We start from the raw sequence: 24,214 nt of genomic DNA on the forward strand, positions 1-24,214 counted from the left end.
ACACTTTTGTTGGGATGTTTGTACAATGTTCTTAAAAAAAGCCCGACTGATAACTGAATCAGTTCAGTGCGAAATGGTCAACACTTTTTTCGATGCCCTTCCTTACATTAGCTTGAGCAGGGTTAGTTCGAGTTTATGTCTTTACCTTCAATCAGTGCCGATTCGGGGGTGGAATTGATGTACTTGAAGCAGTTTATGCTGTTTCCCTTTTTTCGTGAAATATTTTCATTTGCTGCCGCAGTTGGTCTTTTGCATAACCGGCAAACGGACGAAACAATCGTACCGTACACAGAACGGAAGTGGGACGAGCAAATCTCAAGGGATGGACCAAATTATGGAGGTCTAATGGAACCATATTCATTAGAACGTAAAAACTTTGGGGTCACCGATAAAGTTATGACTTTCGTCTAATCAAAACCAATGCTTTACGAGCATCCGGTGTCAACTGTCCGGCAGAAATCTCAACACTAGATTTTAGTAGTTTGCAAAGCTGTCTTTAATAATTCACCACCCCAAAACAGGGTGATAAATCCGGTGCGTGGAGTGTAGCACTCTACCGATGGACGTTCTTAAACCCGAACCGGGAAGATAATGCTACAAAAGCTACATATTAAATCCGTTCTTCTTGTTGCCAAATTGGAGGGAAAAAACGGAAAAGACGACCGAAGCACATGTACCGATTTTTCAGTTCCTTTTCCTCCATCATACATAATGCGCTTCTTGTGTCGTTGGGCACACTCGTGTGATATCAAAACTATTTTATCTTGTTTCCTCCCTAAAAACAAAATAAAACAAAAATGCCGAGTAAAAGGAAAAACTAATTCTATCTATTTACCACTCAAGCAGCATTGTGTGATAGTGAACAGTTTTTTTCCGTTCCCATTTCTCCTGGGACAACTTTACTGGTCTCGCGATCACGCAATGGTCTTTCATTTTGCTCTTGTTTCTGCCTTAGAAAGAAACGAGGGTTTTTTTTTGGTGGTTAAATTATTCCATCTAATTTATTATCCTCTTGAGTTTCGGCAAGCGAAAAAAAATTTTCACTTCACCCGTTTCACGCATGGCAGTACTCATCCGGTCACGAAGGATGTTTCTCTTTTTTATCCACAAACTAGAATTCGAACTTGGTTAAATTTAATCTTCTTGATTCTCGCTCTACTATGTATATGGATTTTTTTTCTATCGAACTCAACGATCAAATTTTAGGATGAAATATTAAATCGTATGATAAAGAATTCGCTGCCATGTATGACACGATCGTTTGGAAGCACACTTCTGCAAAATATTTTCCAAATTTATAACAAATCTTAAACACACTGTTAAACACGGCATAAAGCACAAAGAAAGGAACAAAAATATCCCAGAACGTAGAAGTATCACCATAAATGGGTATGACACACCCGAAAACACTCTCTAGCGACATATGAAAAACTTTCCTCGTTTTAGTGTTTCACCACAACGGAAGCGAATTCTTTGGACGGCCAAAAACCGAACAAAAGAAACATGTGCAATGATATTTCGGCACTCAGTATGAATGCTCATTCGTTATGATCATGTGTCTAGCAAGGGGTGGAGGAGGAGACGAATGGCACGTGTTCTCTGTCGATCTGAACAAGATTCTTTGTTCGGCAGCCATGTGTGCGGAAGATGGAAAATATTGCCCATGTCTCATAAAAACGAGTGATGTTGCCCATAATGCACATAAGTCAAACATGTCGATGTGAGGTGTCTGGCAGCCGTCGCATTTTATCTTCCCATGTATAAACACATGATATGAGCGCACTAGATATCACATCAGGAATGTAGTAAGATATGAATCATACAAAATGAGTGCATAATGTTCACAATGTTTTCCCCCCAACCATTGAAAAGGGTAAAAATTTTACTACTTAAAGCAACTTCAAAACTTGCAACAGAATTTTATTTAACTCCATTTCTCAATATACAAAACATGAGCGATTCTCCAAGGTATCCCACTTCAGCAGCGCGTTACGCTTTAATTGAATTACCTTGAATCGCTTAACGACAACGAATTTATGTTCATCGCGAGAGTCTCGTCTGCATCGTAAAACTGTGGCCCTAAAGCACCCCTACGGAAATGACTTGTTTACCGTTCGTAGCTAATTCCCACGCATTTTTAGATCCAGCTTGTAATGTCCTGAGTGATACACGCTTACCTCAAGGGATCTTCTCGTTAGTATTTTCACAACGATTGAATCAAAACGTTGTCCCGATGAGAAATGGATCATTAAATTTTTCCTTCCATTTTTGTTATGATTTTCCTTTTCTTTTTTTTTAGCAATTCATTTTAATCCTTTATCTTTTTCTCACGGAATTGAATCCCGTTCATAGCTGGTGCAATGGAACAGCGATATTGAAAGTCCATTAAACACTATTGCTGGTTGATCAAAATACCGGGAAAAACAAACTCACCGTAAACGCTGCCTGGAGTGTAGCTCAAATGGAGTGAAAATGTTCCAAGAAGAGAAATTTACGACAATCCAGCAAGGGTCCATCGCGGCGACCGTAAATCGAGCCAACGATATTCGAACCCGGATCTCATGACACGGTTCACCGCCACAGTGGAGGTTGATGTCCTTCTTCGCTTCCGATCAAGGTTTACTGACCTTATTTCTTGTGCGAGCTTTGATTTTCTACCCCGTTCAACGGTGCTTCCGGACCTGCAAACGGTACTCCATCAATGACGCACCGAAGAATCCTGCATCGACGGCTTTCTTTATAACGTCATTAACATCGTTTCAGGACCCACTTTTCCCGCGGCACATAATCATCCTTCCGCACGATGCCGGAACACGGAGAAGACATCACGAAAACAATCTAATTTGTACACCGATTTGGCAGTATTCCACCATATTCCTCGGGGTACGGTCGTACCTCACCCAATAATTGCGTCCATTCGTTTCAATTCCGATGACATCGTCAACCGGAAGACAAACTTAATTTTTGCACGGTAACAAAGAAGCAAAAAAAAAGGGAAACTTTCGGGAAATCAGGCCAACTAAACCCGGGCCGGAGACGGTGCTTCACTGTGCATATTCCTGTGGGTGGATGCAACTCCATCCGCCCACCGGATGGATCTGGCCGCCACTAATGGAATCATCTTTGCATGCATACATCATTTAGCGTCGGAATCCATCGAAGCCTACCGACAAGTTCATTAATTTCAATTGATAATGTGCTTCCATTCCTGGTGGAAACCTTAAGGGACGATCCGTTCCTTCGGACGGTGGTGCCTGACAAATTTACGATTCCTCATCACCATCATCATCATCATCCCGATCGTCGTCGTATTCTTCGACCACCAAACCGTTGCGGTTGCCGCGCGTGGATCCATCAAACGGGTGATCCCCCTAGTAGGAAACGCCCTCACTCGCGCAAATGAATGTGACAGCAGCGATTCGGGTGCTTCGCTGCGTCTTTCGCTGTGTTTAATGATCCACCGATACGACTCCACCTCACCGAACCACAGGGTGGTCCATTTACATACGACCGTAGAGCGGCGCGGGAGCGGAAGGACGTTAACGTGAGTCGCGCGACCACTCGGGCAACGGTTGCACTGTACCGTGGATTGAAATTCGAGAAGCAAAATCATTTGTCTTGGTTATGTACCATCCCCGCGGTCGATCGCTCACCCGCCTCACCCGGGGCCGCCGGGACATTAAATGCCCAAACATGACAGTACGGTATGGAAATGAAAAATACTTCGAATCCGCCTACCATGCGCCTTGGCAGGTTTTGGGAAACATTTTTCGGATGGTTCCGGAGCAATTTAAATTCTTTACAAATAATTAAAATTTACTATCTGCCGCTGCGCGTTACCGGCATTGGTTACGGATGCGATAATAAATAGCATTCGGTGCGCGTCTTTGTACGCGACCAAACATAACTCACCTTTGCGTCCGATCGTGTTTGTACATTAAACGTACGCAATCACGACAAATGCGACCACCCACAAATTAGGTCATTCAAGCGAAGTGACCTAGACAAGTCTGATGGGATTTTCAAGACGGATGGAAAACCCAAAAAAGAAAAACAAGGTACCCGAACGGGAAAAGAGTTGCTCGTAATTGAAAATCGTATACCGATGGTTGTACGAGTTGCCTTTGGTTGAAAAACTTCAAACCAACCACACCGACCCGGGGGGAGTCCAATGGCAGGACGGCACGAAAAATGGTGAGGGTGGTAAAACATTCGATTCCTCTCCACAAGAAACAAATGAACGCCAAACGCCACCACACATCACCGGCAGATCGACCGTCGAGAGAAACAAAAGCGAAAACCATGGGAAAGGAATGGACGAGAAAAAGAGATATAAATGTATGTTATTATTTTTAGCATTACACAAAATATTAATAGTACTCGACACCGACTCCTACCCACCCGAAATGGCCGCGCGTGTGAAGCGACCGTGCGCGAGATCAATGGACGTTCGCGTTCACGTACGCGTGTTGATCAACGCGTACGCGTGTGTGTGTGAGAGTTTTGGTGTTAGAACAACGCACAACGAAACCATCCTCGGTGGGTGCTGTCTTGTTGTGAAGATTTTCCTTTGTTTTCCTTACGATAATTTTACGCGTCTTAATGTTTTCAGTGTGCGCGATCGCGAACAAAGCGACGCACACACAACGAACCCCGGTGTCGTTCCGGGGGGGGCGAGGGGGGTTGGGGGTGGAGGAGATGTTTGTTTGCCGGCTATTTTTACTGAGGCACGATACATGCGTGTTCTCTTCCCCCCCCCCATTTGGTTTTCGTAGCCGTATGTGGCGCTCACTCCTCTAATCTTTGTCAAGAGGAGTTTGTTCCAAAGCCTCAAAACTGTACCGCGTAAATTATGCCTGACTGAGCGCTTAATGTGTGGTGGAAAATTTACTTGAATTGAATTCTCTATCTCTACATGTACGAACCCGTTCTCCGGTGCCACTTGAACGTACAACAAAATGAATGATAATCTCAACGTTCGATCATTATTCGGGTGATCATGTTCCCGTTACAAATGGTTGAAAAAAGAATCGCTTTTTTTCTCCTTACTTACGCTGTCTATTCTTCCCATTCCCGATGGACCGTAAAACCGTATTTGAATTTAGATTTATGCGAAAATCAACGAAATTTATGACAAAAAGGGCTGTGCTGCCACAACGCAACAATTGAGATTAATTCTCTTACGAAAAGATTATCCGCTATCCCGTATGGTGGAGCTCGTACGAACAACGGATGGTATAAAGGGAGCGAAATTTATGATCCGTACGAGGGGGGTTGTGATTTTTTTTTCTGTTTCGTTTTATATTGAAACCACCCCTTGGCATGCGTGCGAAGTAGTTAGAAACCCATATTTCATGCAGACATTATTTTTCAATGTGACGTATGGCGCATCGAACCGTAAAGAGGTAAAAGAGGACGGTTGGTGGAGCCAAAAAGGTAACACGAAATACAAAAACGTGTACAGAAGGATTTTATTTTATTGAGTGTAATTAGAAGCAAATTACTCTCGCGAGAGTTTGGTTTATGATCTTGTTCGATCGTGCTTGTCAAAAAGTATTAAAAACAATTGTTTCCTCCCTCCTCACTGACGTTGATCTTTAATGAAGGTGAGACATACAAACTCAATATGGCGAAAAATCAATTTAGTACATCTAGTACATCTAGTACATTTAGTACAACTTGGAAACACTATTTATGAGGCAGATTTTCGTTGAAAAAGTCTAAAAATTATCCATCTTTGTCGTGTTTTATTTTCATTAAAACATTTTTCTAATATTTATTGTATTTTCCCAAAACATAATAATTTGTCAAAGTGAAATTTTGAGTCAAAATCTTCTATAAATTGTTCAATTATACCCAAAGACTAATGACTCTTCCAATAATCGACATCATTACCGCAAGCTATTATGTTCGTGTTTTCGCATGTTGATCAACCATTTGCGTGAAATTCATCGCTTTATAAATCATCTGTAAATGTGCACAGCAAATAGCTGGCATCTCATCGTAACGGAAAATCGTTTTACTGTCCTTCCGAGAAGATTGCATATAAAAGTTTAAACATCACTCCAGCGACTAAACGAAATTGCATACATTTATTTAGTTCCCCCTCGTCAGTGTGTTTCGGTTTTATGATCACCATTTTTGTTTTTTTTTGTTCACGCCTTTTTTACGAATCTTTCCAATGGTGCGCGTTAAATTACAATCGTGAATAAGGCTGACCTAGAGTGGAAAAGTTTGCACGGAATTGCATTTATGCTGGCCATTATTTGATGTTCGAGAGAAGCGTGAAATCTGATGGAAAGATCGCCCTCCTCCTGATGAGCGTAGTTAAACATTTCCATCCAAACATTCTGATCAACAGCAACCCCGAAAAGCGTAACTTCAATATTCTAAACGTTTACTATGTGGAACCAGCTTTTGCAGCATCGGAAGACATTTAGTGTGGCAATAAACTCTTCATCTTTACTATCAGAGCACGATCTAAATTTGATTTCCGAAATGCTTAGCCGAGCAAGTCCGGGATCCACAAACCACAGCCGACGACATTTCGTTGATGTTATTTTGAATGAACTTAACTAAGCACATGCCAACGGATGACTCGAAAAAAAAGAGAGATAAATGAAATCACTGTAGGCCACCTCCAACCCCTTCCCCTAAAACTCGTGCTGGCCTAACTCTTTTACAGTGGCTTTTCTCGTAGGATGTCAACGACACATGCAACAGCCCCGTAGGACGGTACGGTACGGAAAGATAAACCCCGGAGGGTACTTTGATGTAGAGCACTCAAATATAAATAAAAAAATAACTTTTATCCCTTCATCTTCCACGCGTCGCGTCAGTGAAGTGGTTTGGGGGGAAAAAAGATATGAAACAGATCCACAGATTAGATTTATAGTGATTTGAATTTGACGAGCGGAAAGAATTAACACCATAACTCTTCAATTTTCCTCCCCAAAAAGCGAAACACAACAACAAAAATGTGTCGACGCGATTCGACAAGAAAACCCCGAAAAAAATTCCCCGTTTGGAAGAAAGAATATGCGAACCATCTTCCGGGAACTGTCTACATGGCACGCGCCTCATGCTGACAAGTTTGGAACTGGAAAGTGCAGCTGCCCGGCTAGGGTAGGAAGTTTGTGAAGCCCAGAGTGGGTGTCATTCGGTGTGATAAATTTTGTTTATGACGTTACGAACATACACGAACATACAGTCTTCCGGGATTGGGGTGAGAATTTTCCCCGGCGAAGGGTGTTTGAACGAATGCACCACAGAAAGGGTTTTCATGTCCTTCGATTTTCTGATGAAAACCACTTCCAAGAGAAAGTGGCAGCGAAAAAAGTGAAGCAACACTGTTGGATGACATTAATGAAACGGCACTCCAATGATTCGGTGTAGAAGGAACCATCATTTACATAGAACAGGTGTGGTATCGTCTCTGACCACTCACACCCTAACGATTCGCTCCGAGCCGAATATTCAGCCGATCCGGCATACCAGTAATCGCTTTATTTTTCAACTGTAGACTGTATTTTTTTTTCGTTCGTGCCTGTCGCTCTACCCTCCCTTCCCGATATGGCCGAGATCATTGAGAGCGGACACACTCGACACACAAGATATATGTGTGGTATCATAAATTATCTACAGCAGCAACACATCACCGCCGCCGAAGCGGAGATTTTCGCCCTATCCCCCCCCAAAAAAATACAACCAAGCCGTGAGGGATTGCCCCTATCGGGTCGGTTTATATACTTTTTTTTGTTCGTCCCCCTTGTGCACTGTTTCACTTTGTCACAAGATTCTTGGCATTGATGAGTGGGTCACAAGCGGAAACGTAGTACGGCCCTACGGAAGTGGCCGCATGTCCGCCTGGCGATGGTAAGCGGTTATCATGGCGGTTGAATCCCGATCCCGGCCAATTTCCCAGCCACGGACCAAGAGCTACCGTCAGCTATTTATACCATAAACAATCAGAACTCATCCCCCCACAAATGCTTCAATTCCGGTGGGAAAATGTTCCCACTTTTCACACTGCTGCTGAGGTGTGATAATTAATAGCGTACCAGCGTATTCGTCACCACGATGCACGACCAGCAAATGTTTTCCCATGGAGCATCAAAGCTTCCGGCTATTGCCATTCCAAAAAACCCAAAAGAAGAATGAATAAACGAAACACCGCAAAATGGTTCACCGACGGGGTCACCGACCAAACTAAAACGCCCACATCCAACAGTTGGCGGTTGTGGATGGCCAGTACGTTCCTTTCGGAAAATGTGGCTTTCCCTCACAACACATGCACACACGGTACACGACACTTCAGGGCGTAAGATTTGTCTGCTGCTGAGCGTTAATTAAGCTGGAAAATCCTCAAACACACACACACACACACAAATACATTCACTAATATTCATACATGCTCATTTGCACGACACCGACAACTGGGCGGATGATAGGGAAAACGGTAGCAATTTATCGACTGACCGGGGCATGACACTGAAAAATTAGCTGCCCCGTCGTGCGGCTATGGAGTATCCTGCAGCATTATCACGTCATTTACACATCGTCAACCGTCAACTACCCCACACACACACACAGGTCCGGTTATCGGATAGGTTAGTTTTTTTTTCATTGCTTAAAGTCAATCAATCGATATGCTTTCAACCCTGTAACTGACGTTCGTTTAAAGTTCCTTTTCATTTTCCAAACACACACTAACCACGTAGGTGTTTTACAAATTAAATAATAAAAAAATGGCTGTAAGTGAAGTATTACATTTTCCTTTATACGATGGAAAAGTAATTGGAAAATTTCAATACCTGGCTTTTAGGCATCATTTTTTTGGGGGGACAAAAAATTAGTTACATTTGCAAACAAAACTGTTACACGGTTGGGGTTTAAATTTCCTTCTGAAAGCAATTTTCTTGACGTGAAGTTAAATTTCAATCATATTTTCTGTACATCTCTCGCCGTACATCAACTTCATTAGGGCGGCGGGCGCCGGTACCTTCATATAGCACGGTGCCCTACAAGTTCACCCCGAAAACGATGTTTAAAATATGCAATTGAAAACTTTCCAAATCACAACTTTCAACAACCATCGGCTTTGGAATCTGATACGCGCCGGTGTGTTGCTTTGATGTTTAGCGATTTTGTTGAAGGGTCTCAACAGTACAAGATGTCCATGGAACGGACACCAACGCATTCCAGCTCATTCTATACGAGCGTTATGGAAAGCGAATGGATACTTCATTTGTATGCTAAACGTCTTCTAAAAGGGAACCTAATTAGATCGATCGACTAGCTCGCTTTGCGGGCTTGCAAAACAGAATAGAGTGAAAGGGAAAGGAACTCACGGAACACATAAAATCTCTATCACAGGCGAATGTAAACGAGTATTTTTGGGGCGTGAATCTGCACCGCAATGCGGATATTTTGTAGTGTTAACGAATTCTGGTTTTGAGACTCTTTTTCTAAGCAATAGAGTTAGTCATTCCATTATTAGATGTAGGGTAAAAGGATCTTTAAGATCCAATCCCAAAAGTTTCCTTCATTTGTCAATAAATGCTTAGCTTTAATGTATCTTACTGTGTACACAATCATCAGGATATTGAAGAATACCCAAACTCACCTGCTCGTACAATGATACACAACTTCTCGGTCATCGTTCCAAGAAGCTAAAGCTTGTGAAATCCTGCAACAAGAGGATACTCTCCCAGGAAGAATTCTCCTTCCACAAAAGCTAGGTGTTGGTAATGTTTTTTTTTCTTCTTCCCCCGATTCCGTTTTCTACCAGACGGCAACACTTACACAACTATCATTGCATTTGCGACACGCTGCTTGCCTGACCAGAATAATCAGTTTAACTTTCGAAGGATGCACTCGATGCCACTTCTTAGTCGATGACTTAAGAGTCCAAGTGGCACATCAGTACCTTCATCTTCGTCATCGTACGTTCGATGCCATGTCCGGTCGGTTCTCCGATGTCTCCATGTGTAAGACTTCGGTCAATGGCTATCGAGATTATGTCCGTTCTCGTCTATTCTTGAACTCGACGCCCATCCCATTCACCGTTCCAAGGAATACAAGTAGAAGTCCGTCCGATGTGGTCGAACAATTGATTTGCAACGAACGTAGTTAGGAAGAGTTAAAGATGTACACTCGGGATATGATAAAATCAGTTACCAGAGAGTCTTGCAGCTTCTACTTCAAAGCCATGTGCCCATGTGTTGCTGGGCTGCCGATAGAAAGGACAAACCGAGCGTAAGGATACACTAATTAGCCACAGTACCGATCCCAGTTTCTTTGCTTAATAACTAAAGTTCACAACTTTCTCCGCAAAGCAGCACCAGAGTTTGCTCTTCCTATCAAGAAAACCCACCCCAAAAACCATCGTTCTTCTGGGATACATACCGTCACGTGACCGCCATTGACCGTACAAGGAATTCACTTACGACGGTGTGGAAGACTTCCTTCTGTCGGCTCGTGTACGTGCCCGGGACCACACGTGTATCTGAAAGGAAATAGACCATATTGAGTCAACTAACCACAAACTTATTTCTATCCCTTCCCACCTCCTCTGCCCTCTCTCCTCCTCCCTCCCCACCCCCCTTCTTAATCACCCACAGTCCAGTGGGTGTGGATAGTGTGCTAATTAATTGCCCCCCGGATCTGTTAGATTAATTAAAAAACAAACAACCATGCGTCTCCATCGTTTCTTCGTTATGGGAGTCGCTCCTGACCGTTTGCTCGATTTCGATGAAATTAAGTGCGAACAATAGGATTGTTTATTGTTTCAGTCAGAGTTGAACGATCGTGCACTGTTGGGCGGTATCTGTGTGCACCTGGTTTTGTTGAAGAATCGGATGGTTTCCATCTTCGCGGTCCCATGCTGCCGGGATGCTTCCGTGCCTAACCAAACAACCAGAACACCAGTTCGGCACTGCCTGCCATTATGATCCATCAAGTGAGTACTGGTCCTGTTGGCGGAATGTTTGGAGGAAATTTTGACCGAAAACAATTATTTAAACAACACATACACACACACTCATGCTCCACTCGTTGGCAAACCGAGGCCACCCACCGAATTGCGTTCCGTGAAAAGATTAATAATTATGAATTTATTTTTGGTCCATTGTTGTGTGTTTGGGAATGGCTTTTTTTTTGTTCGTGGCAACTGGTGCCTTCCCCCCATTTCATTCATGTTTACGCATGGTTCTATATTTTAAAATGATTTGATTTTTTGTTTTGTCTCATTCTCCGTAGTGCAATTTCGCTATCGCTGGGAATAGACAAATCTACTATAAAATCATTCCCAATGTTTTGTTGTGAGATGAAACGATTCAACATACAATCACACTACGCCCGTTTTGCCACGTTTCGTCTTCAACCCTCCGATCGGTGAACCATCTGGAGTGTGAACCAACAACATCCCAAAGCGCTGGCATGGTTGCAGAAAATTAAGGAACGCTTAGCAGCGAGAGCGAGAACCCGCACAGACGCAATTCCGCACAACGGTTGAAGCACACATCCGGATCGGTACACAAGAAATGACATGTCCAAGATATTCATAACATGCTAATTTATTTTGATAAACATTAGTACGTACGAGCTGTTGGAGAACGTTTAGGAATTTCGGATAGACATTTCGGTTACATGCGGACCGTTTTTTTTTGGGACGAAAGTGAACCGAGTGCGTGGGACCACAGCACGAAGGATTCCAAAAAGGTTCGCCTACACTGCTGCCCCCTATTGGACCGTTGACAAATGTTCAACAGGTGGACCGTGTAGCGTGTGTGTTTTTTTTTCTTTTTCACCCGAGCGACACACACACACACCCGGACCGGACATTCAACCACCGAAATTCGTCGGGTGGGAAATGGTAAATTAGCTCCCACAGCTAATTCCATGAATTAATAGACTCGGACATTAAACGAAGTGCTGGAGATTAGTACAAAATTTGTGCCCTGGGATGCAGCTCCCGGGATGCCATTTCACTGAGCTGCTGTATGCAGTAGAGTGTCACACCATAAAGCGTTATGTTGTTTTTGTTATTTTTCATCATTCGCAAACTGCTAATGGCAATGTGGTGCGGGTGACTAAATTTGTCTAGCGAATCGTAGCGAATGGTATGGTTAATCGCATACGCGTCCAAAAACTTTCTGCAACATGATACACGATGATCGTGTTGGTGTTTCGTATCGTTTCGTTTTTTTTTTGTAAAAAGACGGCAAGTACCAGAAGGAATATTCACTTGAAAGCTTCGTAAGTTTCGCTTCGTTTGTTGCAAAGCACAACAAAATTTCGCTGCGCTGCGAGTTCGGAAGAAGTGATTAAGAAACTTCGCCACGCAGTGATCATCATAAAGCCATACATAGAGAACGCGGAGGGGGGGGGGGAGGTTGATAGTTTTCCCCCGTTTGCAAGTGCACCGAAACAACCAAAGTTTTGTTACTGCAGAAGCACAAGTTCATTGTTAACGTTGCTTGCTATGACATTCTTGTGCTTGGTTGCCGTTCTACTTGACTCTTAAGTTTGAAGTTTTCACGATCCGATTACAAACTTTCAACTCTTCCTTTTTCCCCAAAAAAGGTAATAAAAGAAACGATGTTAATTTTCCAACTGATTTGTTTTGTTTTTTTTTTCTTCATTTTTGTTTTCCCCCCAGAACACGTACGTCGAAGCATGAGATGTACTCATGCCTACAAAACTCCTCAACGTCCTCAAGAACTCGTCACAAATTCCTGTCACGAATAGGACCATTTTTCCAGACGCAAGTAAAGAAGTCACAGCAATAAAGCGATTCCATCCCCGTTTTCCCTTCGACACAACGATCAAGTGTGTAAGTTTTATTAAACCTTCCATGCATACATTTCTACCATTCCATGCGTGTCGTCCTCCACTACTATGTAATTGTGGAAAGAGCGCAAAGATAGAAGAACTGTGCAGTGTTTCTTTCCTCTTCGAAGGATCGGTGAGCTTGACTGCTATGAATAAAGTTTCACCATCAACCCGGAATAATCAGCATCATCGTGTGTGTGTGTGTGTGATGGAGCAGTACACACAAAACGAGCGACAATATGATGTTCCAGGAAAATGTAGAAAATATGTTTTGAACTGTAACCAATTTATGAAGCGTGTAGTTGATGTAGTCTTGCCAAGCTTTAGCCCCAAAAAGTTACTACACTTCAGATTGATTAAAACATTCATGTTTTATGCTGACGTGTTTTCGTGCTACCATAATTATCATTCAAACACACATGTGTGAGGGTTGATGCAGGAATGAGATGTGGACCTCCAAAATATTCTGTCCAACAATAAAGCCTTCCTCCTCCTGCCTGGCTGACAGCCGGGGTTCGCGTCCGGGCAAAGCATTCTGTGTCATGAATAAAATTCTTATTAAAAAGCGGTCCCAAGCATACACGCATCAGCAGTTATAAATTTACAGTCCACAACACCTTTTTTTGGTTTCACCCAACCGACAGAATTGTCCTCGGTTTTACATTCGATGACAAGATCCTTTGTGTATGTTTGCCAACAAAACCCATCTCAACGACTTTTGCATACGCTTTGGTGTGGTGGAAATTTTAAATTTTAACCGCACCATTTAACCACAAAACGGTGTCACTTTTATGAAAGAACGCAGAACGTCACCAGCGAAAAGTACAAACGATTGTCACGAGCCGGAAATGGACATTTCGTTTCGTGTTGCTTCTTTTTGTTATGTGCGTTACTACCTATTACCCCGAACCGGTCGGTCGCGTGTACAGCGATCATCAAGTGGAAGCGGAGCAGCTTTATATTGTAGACTGATGATGGTTTAAGTGCAAACATAAAAGTAATCCCATCAACTTCACGAACACACTACTCGACGAGCTTTTTGCACGAAAGCGAAGTACGAAATACAATACTAATTTTGATTAAATTGCATTTTTACCGAAATTACCAGTTCGTCAGATTCGCAGTTGTTCCACTTTCCCAGCACCACTACTTGAATGCTACTTCTATTTACAATATAATAGAAATCGCTTTAAATTAAAATAATAAAAAAAAAATAAAATGAATCCTTCAAGCGACAGCAAACAAAAATGGCCATTGGAAAAAGGTGAATAAAATCAATTCAAAAGTTCTTTTGCCTTACCTGCCCATCCCTTCGGAAAGCAATTTTTCGTCAATATTTCGACCACTTTGGTCATTGTATTTACACGCATATGTATTGTGTGTCTTATGCATTATACCTCGATCGAAATGCATTGTTTTTTCTTACATTTTTTGCCAATAAAACCGTTTATCGGTACACCGGTATTACAATGTATTGCTCGCTTGGCTTGTGTCTTTTTTTTCTGCCACTCCCAAGTGGACCAGCACGTGGCAATCGTTTTCCACATTTTCCACCCCACTGTCTACTGGGTAGTTGTGTGTGGCGTGCTATTTGTGTTTAATTAAAATCAAGCTTCAAAGCGCACGATGAAATTGAGTTTTGACCCGTGGGGAACCGTCATGAAGTCGCACCGATAAGCGACTCTGCATCTGATAAACACTTGCAGGTCGCACACCACACGTGGTAAGTACGGCAAGAAAGACTAAGCTTTTGCCGGCGAGCTTCCAATGATCGATGGCGCACAAAAGTGATGCAAAGTATTCTGCTGCTGTGGGATCATTTCATGGAAGTCAGTGGCCATTTTTTTCCGCACCTCTTCATGTCAAGCATTTCATCAACTCTTTCCATACAGGGACCGTGTACACGCAATAAAGTGTCCCCTGCCATGGGTGTTACCATGGGAGTTTAAGCGAACCGATTGATCGTGGTCCACCATTCCGTTGTTCCATTCACGTTCCGTTTTCAGACCGAAGCCCCCCATCGTAAAGCGGATAAACCATCGGACATGATGTAATTAAAAAATCCGATGTGAAGAATTCACCTCCTTTTTCCGTCCTCCAGGCATCGACGCCGAGGTACATTGTCGTCTAGCTGACACTGAAACACCATAACACATACACGAGGTTTGCAAAAAGGTCACGGAAAATCGATGAATGAATTGATCCCTACAAAGCGATGGAAAGTAAATTGCCACCGGTCAGGATCAACACGGTCTCCGGTCGGTTGGTGTCGTTTTTTTTAGAACCCCCGACAAAGAGTTGACGAGAATTTTCCTTTTTTTTTGGAATCGTTCTCTCTCTCTCTCGCTCTCACTCGCATCAGTCAATCGGGTTGACCCTTCAGTCGGCCTACTTTCACAGAAAAACCCACACCCGGAAAATGGTAAGTCGATCGTTAATACCACTACGGCCAACTACGGTCGTCGGTGCGGTGTGCGCTTCCGACAGGTGTCGACGTTTGACACCGGCTTACACCACGGCAATCCACCTATACAACTCCCGTTTGTCTCGATATCTGTGCCTTGGTTGGTTCTAATTCTGGTGCTTCAATTAATCTGCTGCTCACGAAAACACTCGCTCCGGGTAGAGGGTTCTTGAACGGGTACCATTACCTTACAATCTCCGTGCAGGAGAGGTGTACAGAGTTTCATTCATCAAAATAAAAGCAACCCCCCCTCGGTACCTTCACCGTAGCAGCTGAGTTCATTCATTAGCGAGGAGGGACTCGATAAAACGGCGAATCAGTTGTGCGAATAGAAGGGAATATTGGTCCCCATTTTATCCCGCTCTATCCCGAATGAAAATCCCTTTACAGACACGTTTTGCGTAAGAACCGTGCACACAAGGGACAAGTGACAAGCTCACGGTGCATATAAATACGCACCAACGATTTGGAGCGAAATTCTGCGCAAAATATAAAAAAAGAAAAAACATCCCCATTACAAACACCTTCTTCTGGCATTGCGAAGTATCGCAGCAATTTGCATAAAAGCGAGTGGGCAATAAGAGGGAAATTTAGAAGATCACTTTCCACGCAACCCGGGAAGGTAGATGATGAAAATAATTTTCCCCTTATGCACTGTGGAAAATCTTACCGTGAATCGCTCCGAGGTGGTAAGCAGTTGTGACTACACGCTTCACAAACCCTTGGAAGCAGTGTCCGTAGCAGGGCGGCCGGATGTGTAGATTTATAATTAGATGCCATAATTTTAATACCAACATAAGTGTGTGTGTGTGAGAGTGAGTGGAGGACGACAGCATTTTGTGACTATTTGTTGCTGGTTTTACGATTGCAATTGGCACTCACGGCAGGAAGTGCCAGAATCAGGAAGTGTTTTCCCTCCTCCCTTCCCAAGAACATAGCGCCCACCGGGAATGATTCTTCGTTTTTTTTCTCTCATTGTAAATTCTTGAGATATGAAAAGCAAGATCATTAAAAATTAACGCACAAATAACTTTTCTTTTTACATTGAATTACATTGCATTACAATGTTTGGAATGGGGTTTTTTGTTATTGTAGGAAGCTATATGCGTTGGATTAGTTTATGTTTCTTACATTTAGGTTTTTTTTCGAATCGCAAAAAAAAATTAAAGCACATTTGCAAACCATCTGCCCAACCTGTGTGTCGATTTTTATTTGATTTCGAATCTAAATCGCAACATTCTTTTCCCATCACGTAATCTCTCTCCCTCGCCCAAAAAAAACATGCACTAACAGAGATGAAAAATGATCTCACGCACAAAAGAAACGGTTTTGGTTCACACATTCCCACAAACTTTGTTCCGTCCTTGCCTCAAACACAACTAGGCAATGGTACGCAAAATGGAAGAACGCTTGTGCTTCTTTTCTATTCATCACCTTATCTCACAAACAAGCGAAAGCTGTTTTTCATTCCCCAAAGAAGGGAACAGAATGATGAAAACAGACGGACGAATTTTTTTGCCAAATCATATGTAGAGGGAGCATCATCATACGAACAAAAAAAAAACATTCACTCATTTCTAGCACAAATCTCTGACAAATAAAGCTCCCCATAAAGAAGGAAAAGATGTTGAAAACAACAGAAATTCCACGCCACGCCGTTGTGGCCCTTTTTTTTCGCACGATGTGGTTGATAAATTAAATGGAATAATTTTTCAAATCCCAACCATGCTGTTTCCCATCAACCACCCTCAGAACCACACGGCCGGCTTTTGCGGATTTCCAAGCGCTCAACCAAGCGCAAGAATCATTCCGAAGATGATCGACGATTTCAGTTACTGTTTTCTTACGCTCGTTGGACGGCGAAAGTGGGGGAAATAGAATCTAAACGAAGCCTACGCGTCTTAAGTTTTGAAGAAATTCAGGAAAAAGGACAGCTCGGTAGGTTGAGGTTCCACAAATCTGAACCGAATCACCGAAACCAACCAATCTTGACTTGTGGTTTTGGGTCATCCATTCCATACCGTGCCTGGTGGTTTGGTGGGCACAAAATTGGCGCACCAGTAACACTATCAAACACAATTTCATCTCATCACCACGCGCCACAAAACCGCGAAAAAAGGGCCGCCACAATGTGTGAAAAATGATAAATTACTTCACCGCTTCTGTTCACGCTGTTCGACATCGACATTGCCACACGTTCCCAGAAAGCACTGAAGAAAATTGGAAGTCACTCCGAAGAGTTCCGGTGAAATGGAAAGTGATAGTGAAGTATGTCGAATTTTTGGTAGGGAATGTTTTTTTTCTTCTTCATTGGTGGAAGTCCTTTCTGCCCAATTGCAATCGGAATTGGTTTTTTATTCTTTTGCTTATGAGTTTTCTCTCGTGTGCAGAAGAGTTGTTTAATATTGACGATTACTTGCGTGTTACTGATCCGATTTTGAACTAGTGTCATAACAAATTTATTGCATTGTTGTAAAATTTCAGACATACATTGGAGCTCCACGTTGATTGGAGTTGAATCGCATTACGACAGAAATAAAGAGTAACGTCTGAAGGTCTGCATTAACTCCCGTGGTTCGATTACAAACCCCATAAAATCCCCAATAACCAAGGTACGGAAATACATTAAAAGGCCCTCCCCCCCTGCTCCATAGTACTCTCATGGTTGATTGATCTTTCGGCAGAAATCAAAGACATACACTAGAAATGAAGGTCTGCTGGTCAAGGTATTTCTTGTCCGGTATCCATGGCACCCTGCCGGGCGGAGAATTGTGATGGACCGTGGAAAATGTCGGATACATTCCGGATTCCGAGCATTCGGGAATGGTGGGATTGACTATATTTGACAGCTTTGAATTAGTTTGTGATTGATAGAAAGGCATCGAGAGTGGATTTCAGTGATCCTACCGATTTGATTGCTTACCTTCGGCAACTGCTACACGGTTGCATGGTATGATGTAGGTTGTGTATCTCATCACATCCTGCCTTCCTTTCATTGCAAGAGCCGTGAAGAAGACTGCATTTAAAAATGGATATAAATTGAAGATAGTTCGTATCGATTGGACGAGAACATCAAAAACTCAAACTTGCGGCCCATCGAACCAAACTCTTTCGACCGAGTTGAAACTCGGACGTACTTGTTGATTGCGAGCGATCGTTGGGTTTTCAGGTTTACACTCTGGACCGACAGTTTCTCACTCACGTTATCGAAACCGTTAGCCTAAAATTAAAACACAGTGTAAACATACTTTTTCATGGCAACACATAAAACAGAAAACAGCGCCCCTGGTCCTGGTGAGTGCATGTGTTGTTTGTCGGCATCGATACGATGTTCCCTCGGCGATGAAGCTCGGAAGGTGAAGAGCACACAGCGCAGTGGAAAGGCACGCAAAACGCGTGCTAGTGGACGTCTGATCGTTGTCTTTCCTTCACTGTTTTTCACCTTTCAACGCTTTCCATTTCCCACCAACCGGGCGACAACACCGACACAGCACCGCAATGGCTGAAAAGGGAGCGAAATCCCCGAACTGGAAGTACCCACCGTGGGATGGTCGGATACGGAATGACTTCATTTATCTCACATAACACCACAGCAATCATCATCAAATTCAATAATCGCTTACACATTCCCATCGTCCGGTGCGAAGATACCCGACCCGGAGACCAGGGGAGTGTTGTGGGAAGTAAATCAGCTCCTTCCTTCCTTCCTAAACCGAAGGAAGACTAGAGATTAGACAGCAACTTCTCTATGTTACATCGTTTTCCGAAACCCAACCTTTTTTGGCCATTTGGGTGTCATTCAACGAACCATTACGTGTGCCGCTTTAGGACCCGTTTGTAACAGAGCTTCGGCTTTCATGGCGGGTATTCGAGTACATTAAATATACATAAAACCATCAGCACAGGTTGAGATCTAGCTTTTATGACTTTTCTGCCTCACGCACGTCCTGTTTCTTTGTACCAGATTTCCGCCAGTTCGTCATGCTACGGCATTGTACACATAAAATTGTATCAAATATTTTATACTTTAGCAACTGAAGAATACTTTTTATCAACCATCTAACACAATTGCATAGCTTAGTTACAATCTCGTGCAGTAGAACCCCATTCATCATTCAAGCGTACCACTTTTCCCTGGAGAATCCGTAATCTGTTTAGTAGCTGCCACGCCCGTACAGTAAAAGCAATCGTAAATAATCCCGGATCGTTCTCAGAAGTCAGCTTTAAGATGCATTCTTCTTTGCATACATGTTGGGACTACTCATGCACTCAACAAATGTCTTTTTCTGTTTGCTTTCTTCCAGATCGGATACATCCCATCCCTCGTTTATGGGCACCCGTTAGACATAACAATAACATTTAAAGGAATCCTATGCCCTGCCCTGGATGTACTGATGGTCGTAAAAGTGAAAGTAACGGTCCGCATCCCGTGAGAGCCAAGTCCCCCAAGTACCGATTGGTGACGCGTTCTATCACCTACATCCACTACTACTGGTTGACTAGTACTAGCGCGAGAGGCTGACCACATTCTTTCAAAGATGCCACAGAGTGACAGTTTTATAGGAATTTCTTGCATTCTTTTTACCCCTCTGTGCAGTGCCATGCCCTTTCGGGACGTACGCGAGGAAATGACGAAGGGTTTCCAACATGCACATGCGGGCAAATAGTAACAGGAGTAACGAGATGTCGACGATCTGCGCATTGCACACTGGTGAGAAAGGCGTGATCGATGGCACGTGGAAGGAGTTAATTAATGGCATGCCCGTACGACAGTTCAATGATACAGTGACACTGGTTGATGTTGGATACCCAAAGGAATGCAAACACCCGCGTGCATATGCTTACAAAGTTTTCACCCATGAACAGTGGTGGATCATGTCCCTTCTAGGTCCTAGGCGGGATACCTATTGGGGGCCGTTATCATTAGTGTTGATATACATAGTTTACAAACTCATTGAAATTTTTGTATTTTCTCAACATTTACGCTTTTAATCGATTTGTCTTTTCCTGCTTACTGCCGGTTGTAGTTGATATCCTTCGACAGCAATCAGAAAAAGGCGCCTCGGTTAATGAGCTTCCCTCGAAAATGTATCTACAGAAACTTAAAATTTAAATAAAAAAAACATTTCGGTCTGTTACAGTTACGTTAAACTTGAAGCAAGAGCAACAAGATCATCGTATGCATAGTATTGTATTCAAGAATATTATTATTCGTTACCGTAAGAGAGCCTCTAGTGTAAATTACAACGTCTTATCTTTGCCGCTCGGAGATTCATCAAACTCCGGGTACATCTCCGCCAGCAGAATATCAAACAAGCAATACATCAGATGTTTGTTCAACACCGGCGACTGCAACACGTCGGACACATTACCTAAGCCGCCTCGAAGGTCTTCTAACCGCTTACGAGCTTCCTGCTGTCGTTTCAGCAACATGGCAGGGGTGGGTTCCGGTTGCTTCCGTAGAAATACGTGCTCGCGCAGCAGATTGATGAGAAACGCAAGTCTGCTTTCTTTCAGGCCCGCCCGAATCAGCTTCGCCGTGAGGGAATTGATCAGCGTATCGACAGATTTGCGGGAAACGCAGCAAAATGCAAGTGCCAGGCGTACGATAATGAAGGGCGCATTTAGCACTTTAACCACTGTGGTGAAACAATTATAATAAAAAAAAGCTATTAAATATACTCCTGTTAAATGTAATGTGTTTTACGGTGTACATACAAATGTAAACGAAGCACTGCGATGGGCCACGAACGCTGTGTGATAATAATGTCGTAGTGTGAGTATTTTTCGAAGCCTTTTTCAGCTCAAACAGATCCCCGAACACAACACTCTGGCCAGGAATTTTGTTTTTTTTCTTCGGCGGCTCCTTCTCCAGCACAACGTCCTCGCCAATATCGGGACTGGAATAAGTGATAGTAAATAATAAATTTCCATACCAATAAACAACTAAACCAATGTACCTTTGTTCGATAGAATGCATAAAAGTGCTCATAAATACATCCAAACTTTGACCTTTCTCTTTGCGAAGCTTCTGTGTTACGGAATTATAAATATTGTTGCTTGGGTGGACATCGTTTAACGCGTCCCAAACTGTAGGTGATTCGGTGGCTTCGATAGGTGCTCCGTCAACGGCTCCTCGAATGACTTCTTTAAATTTCGAGCTTAGCTTCGTACCTGTTCCAGACATACCGTCGCTTCCTCTGAAATAAAAATATTATTTAAATTGAGAAATGTGTTTTTTCATTATTACCTTCTTTCTTTTCTTACCTCTTATCAATCGATTCCTTTATATCACGACCTCCGTAAACCAAGGTAAAATATTCCGATGTTTTGCTGAACTGTTTGAACCACTTTTCTTCTAGCTTCAACCGCACACGATCATGTGCTTCCGTGAGTGTACTGACCGGGGATGAATCTTCACTGCCCAGCTGACTAACGGCTGACTTTACCATAGATTGATATTTTAAAAACAATTTTTCCGACTGCTGATGCAATGAGGAAAGTTTCGTGGGATCCGTAGTGATGTGAGGATCTTCCAGTTCTTTATTTAGGTTATCTGCAATCAAAATTAAAAAGTTTTATATTGAACTTTGAAGAAAGGTCTTCAACTCGCATTCATTTTTTCCTTACCAACATCCAGATAAAACTGCAACAGTTCAACCGATCCTTCTTTGATTAGAAACTGCATAAAGTAATACAACTTGTCCTTATCTTCCCAAAGAATCTCTTGCGGTACGTTTATCTCCACACCGCACTCAATCTTTCTCCGACTGCGTTCTACAAAAGCGCCCAAAATTTCTACCTTTTCGTCACGTTGTTCTTTAGACCCGTCGGTAACCTTACGGGCAGCATCTTTCGTGCGCTTATCGGTGGCAATGATGATAAGTAAATTGATCAGATTCGGGTCCGCGATAACGTCCATTATCGGTAAAAGCACCCAAAAAGTCAGCAGCTCTTTGATAAGGTTAAAGAAAATCTTGCAATTCGTATTTTCTACCGTAAAAAGCCGTGGGATTAATACTTTTGCTACACCGCGTAGATAGTTCAACTCTGCCCCACGATTCAGCACTGCCGGATGGATGGGATACTCGTCTATGACGAACGTTTTGGCCAGCTTATCCATAGGAACGTGATCGACGAGCAACATTTTTGCGATAATCTCGTAGTGTATGAACACGGTCGGTAGCAATCGATTCATTATCACTCCCGGCGCATCTATTTCTTTTGCTCGTAGCACCAAGCGACAGAGCGCATCTCGCAGGGTGGATTTTAGATGATACAGAAATTCTTCATCGGGAGTGACTTGATTGTACCAACTTCGAATAAAGTTATCCAATATGTGCGTAAAAAACCTATCTATAGCCTCATCCAGTGATCGCTCGATATGAAATCCTTGCGACGGCTTCGGCACCAACACGTTGCGATTATGTCGCGGACAACGTTCATTGCCACAAACGTCGCACTCGTGTCGATTGGACTCATCCTGATGTTAAAAACACAGTTCAACGTGAATACAAACAATAAATCAATAATTTTATGTCAGGTAAAGAAAACCTACGTAATCCTTGAATCCAAAGAAATCCTTCGCCTTTTGTATGTATCTGCCGAAGGTGTCCTTATGATTCAGTGTAAATACTGCTGCCGCACAGCCATTGATGAAGCACAGCAGTATCGTCAGTCCGATGATAGAACTGTGGACAGGTTCGCCAATATATTACTGGAACTCCGATAAAATCACGTCCTTTCCTTACCTGAGATAGCAAGTGCAGACGAACGCAACAATTAACACGGCTGCAGCAACAACACGAGCGATATCATCTTGATAAAACTTTGATAACACTTCTTTTACATGGTAAAACAGCATGCTCGTTAGCTGGCGTTGAAGCGCTCGATGAATTTATCCGCTTTTATGCGTGCAAGCGCACACGAGTTGTATTTTCCCAACAAATAACACAATTTTACCCAAACAATCTGCTGCTTGCTGGTTCATTTGACAGTTCCAGTCAGCTGTTTAGCGTCCCTACTTCAGCCGTATGTTGGTAAACATTTTCTACCAGCGTACGCAGCCACATTGTAGCACGCAGCCCAAAATATTCAACCGTAATCATTTGCTTTAGCATTCGATAAAAAACTTATTTATTTTAGTATTTCTCTACTTTCCCCTTTACAATCTTCACTGGTTCTACGGGCCGATCATTTTTGTCAGTTTCTACTAACCCTATTCTTTTAACCACCTGCATTCCAGAGTGAATACGTCCAAAAATGGTATGTTTACCATCGAGCCATTGCGTCGGACCAAGCGTGATGAAAAATTGCGAACCGTTCGTATCGGGCCCAGAGTTGGCCATCGACACTATGCCTGCTCCCGTGTGCTTTAGATCGCCGTGAATTTCATCGGCAAATGTGGCTCCATAGATTGATTGACCGCCCCGACCAGTTCCTGTTGGGTCACCGCCTTGCACCATGAAATCTCTTATAATTCTGTGAAATTGCGTTCCATTGTAGTACCCTCGGCGAGCTAGCTCAGCAAAGTTCCGGCAGGTATTAGGAGCATGTTTCCAATACAATTCGATTGTTATTTCACCCATCCTGTAAAATTCGGAAACAGCAGCAATGTATTGTTGGCACAGTGTAATCATTATTGGCCGTTATAATAATACGTACGTGGTATCAAAAGCAACGAAGTGTGGTTGCCATAGTTTGTCGGGAATACCACCGGAGTTTGTAGGCTGAATAGCGAGCATTTTTTATTTTATTTCGGAGTTTTACAACTACAACACGAACGCGTCTTTCTATTATCCGCGGAAATAAACAAGCTTGTCGGCTGTCAACAATTGGCATGCGCTTGGACAGTGTTTAACCACATGGCTAATATTCATTTTTAGAAAATTTGTTATTTTTTCTATCAAATGCTCC

The 24,214-nt window shown here is 42.9% G+C and overlaps 2 protein-coding genes and 1 long non-coding RNA gene across 3 annotated transcripts in view; all 3 read right to left on the minus strand.

The window, feature by feature from the left end:
- Positions 1–9,061: 9,061 nt before the first annotated feature.
- Positions 9,062–24,214, minus strand: part of LOC125771848 (uncharacterized) — an 84,366-nt gene continuing 69,213 nt past the window's right edge. Inside the window, exon 3 of the long non-coding RNA XR_007419410.1 lies at positions 9,062–10,507. This is a non-coding gene — a long non-coding RNA (uncharacterized LOC125771848). The remainder of the gene's footprint in view (positions 10,508–24,214) is intronic.
- LOC125771781 (sorting nexin-14-like) lies at positions 20,474–23,273 on the minus strand. The gene is made up of 7 exons (XM_049442825.1): positions 23,050–23,273; positions 22,857–22,989; positions 21,929–22,781; positions 21,566–21,854; positions 21,259–21,498; positions 21,017–21,198; positions 20,474–20,937 (listed from the first exon to the last, which is right to left on the minus strand). The coding sequence occupies exons 1-7, from the start codon at positions 23,160–23,162 to the stop codon at positions 20,540–20,542; spliced, it is 2,208 nt and encodes a 735-aa protein (XP_049298782.1). The 5' UTR covers positions 23,163–23,273; the 3' UTR covers positions 20,474–20,539.
- Positions 23,406–24,133, minus strand: LOC125771835 (peptidyl-prolyl cis-trans isomerase-like 1). Its single transcript, XM_049442918.1, has 2 exons — positions 23,963–24,133; positions 23,406–23,887 (listed from the first exon to the last, which is right to left on the minus strand). Exons 1-2 carry the CDS (start codon positions 24,040–24,042, stop codon positions 23,440–23,442), a joined length of 528 nt encoding a protein of 175 aa, XP_049298875.1. The 5' UTR covers positions 24,043–24,133; the 3' UTR covers positions 23,406–23,439.

This window comes from Anopheles funestus, chromosome 3RL (genome assembly GCF_943734845.2).
Source record: "Anopheles funestus chromosome 3RL, idAnoFuneDA-416_04, whole genome shotgun sequence".
Taxonomy (NCBI): domain Eukaryota; kingdom Metazoa; phylum Arthropoda; class Insecta; order Diptera; family Culicidae; genus Anopheles; species Anopheles funestus.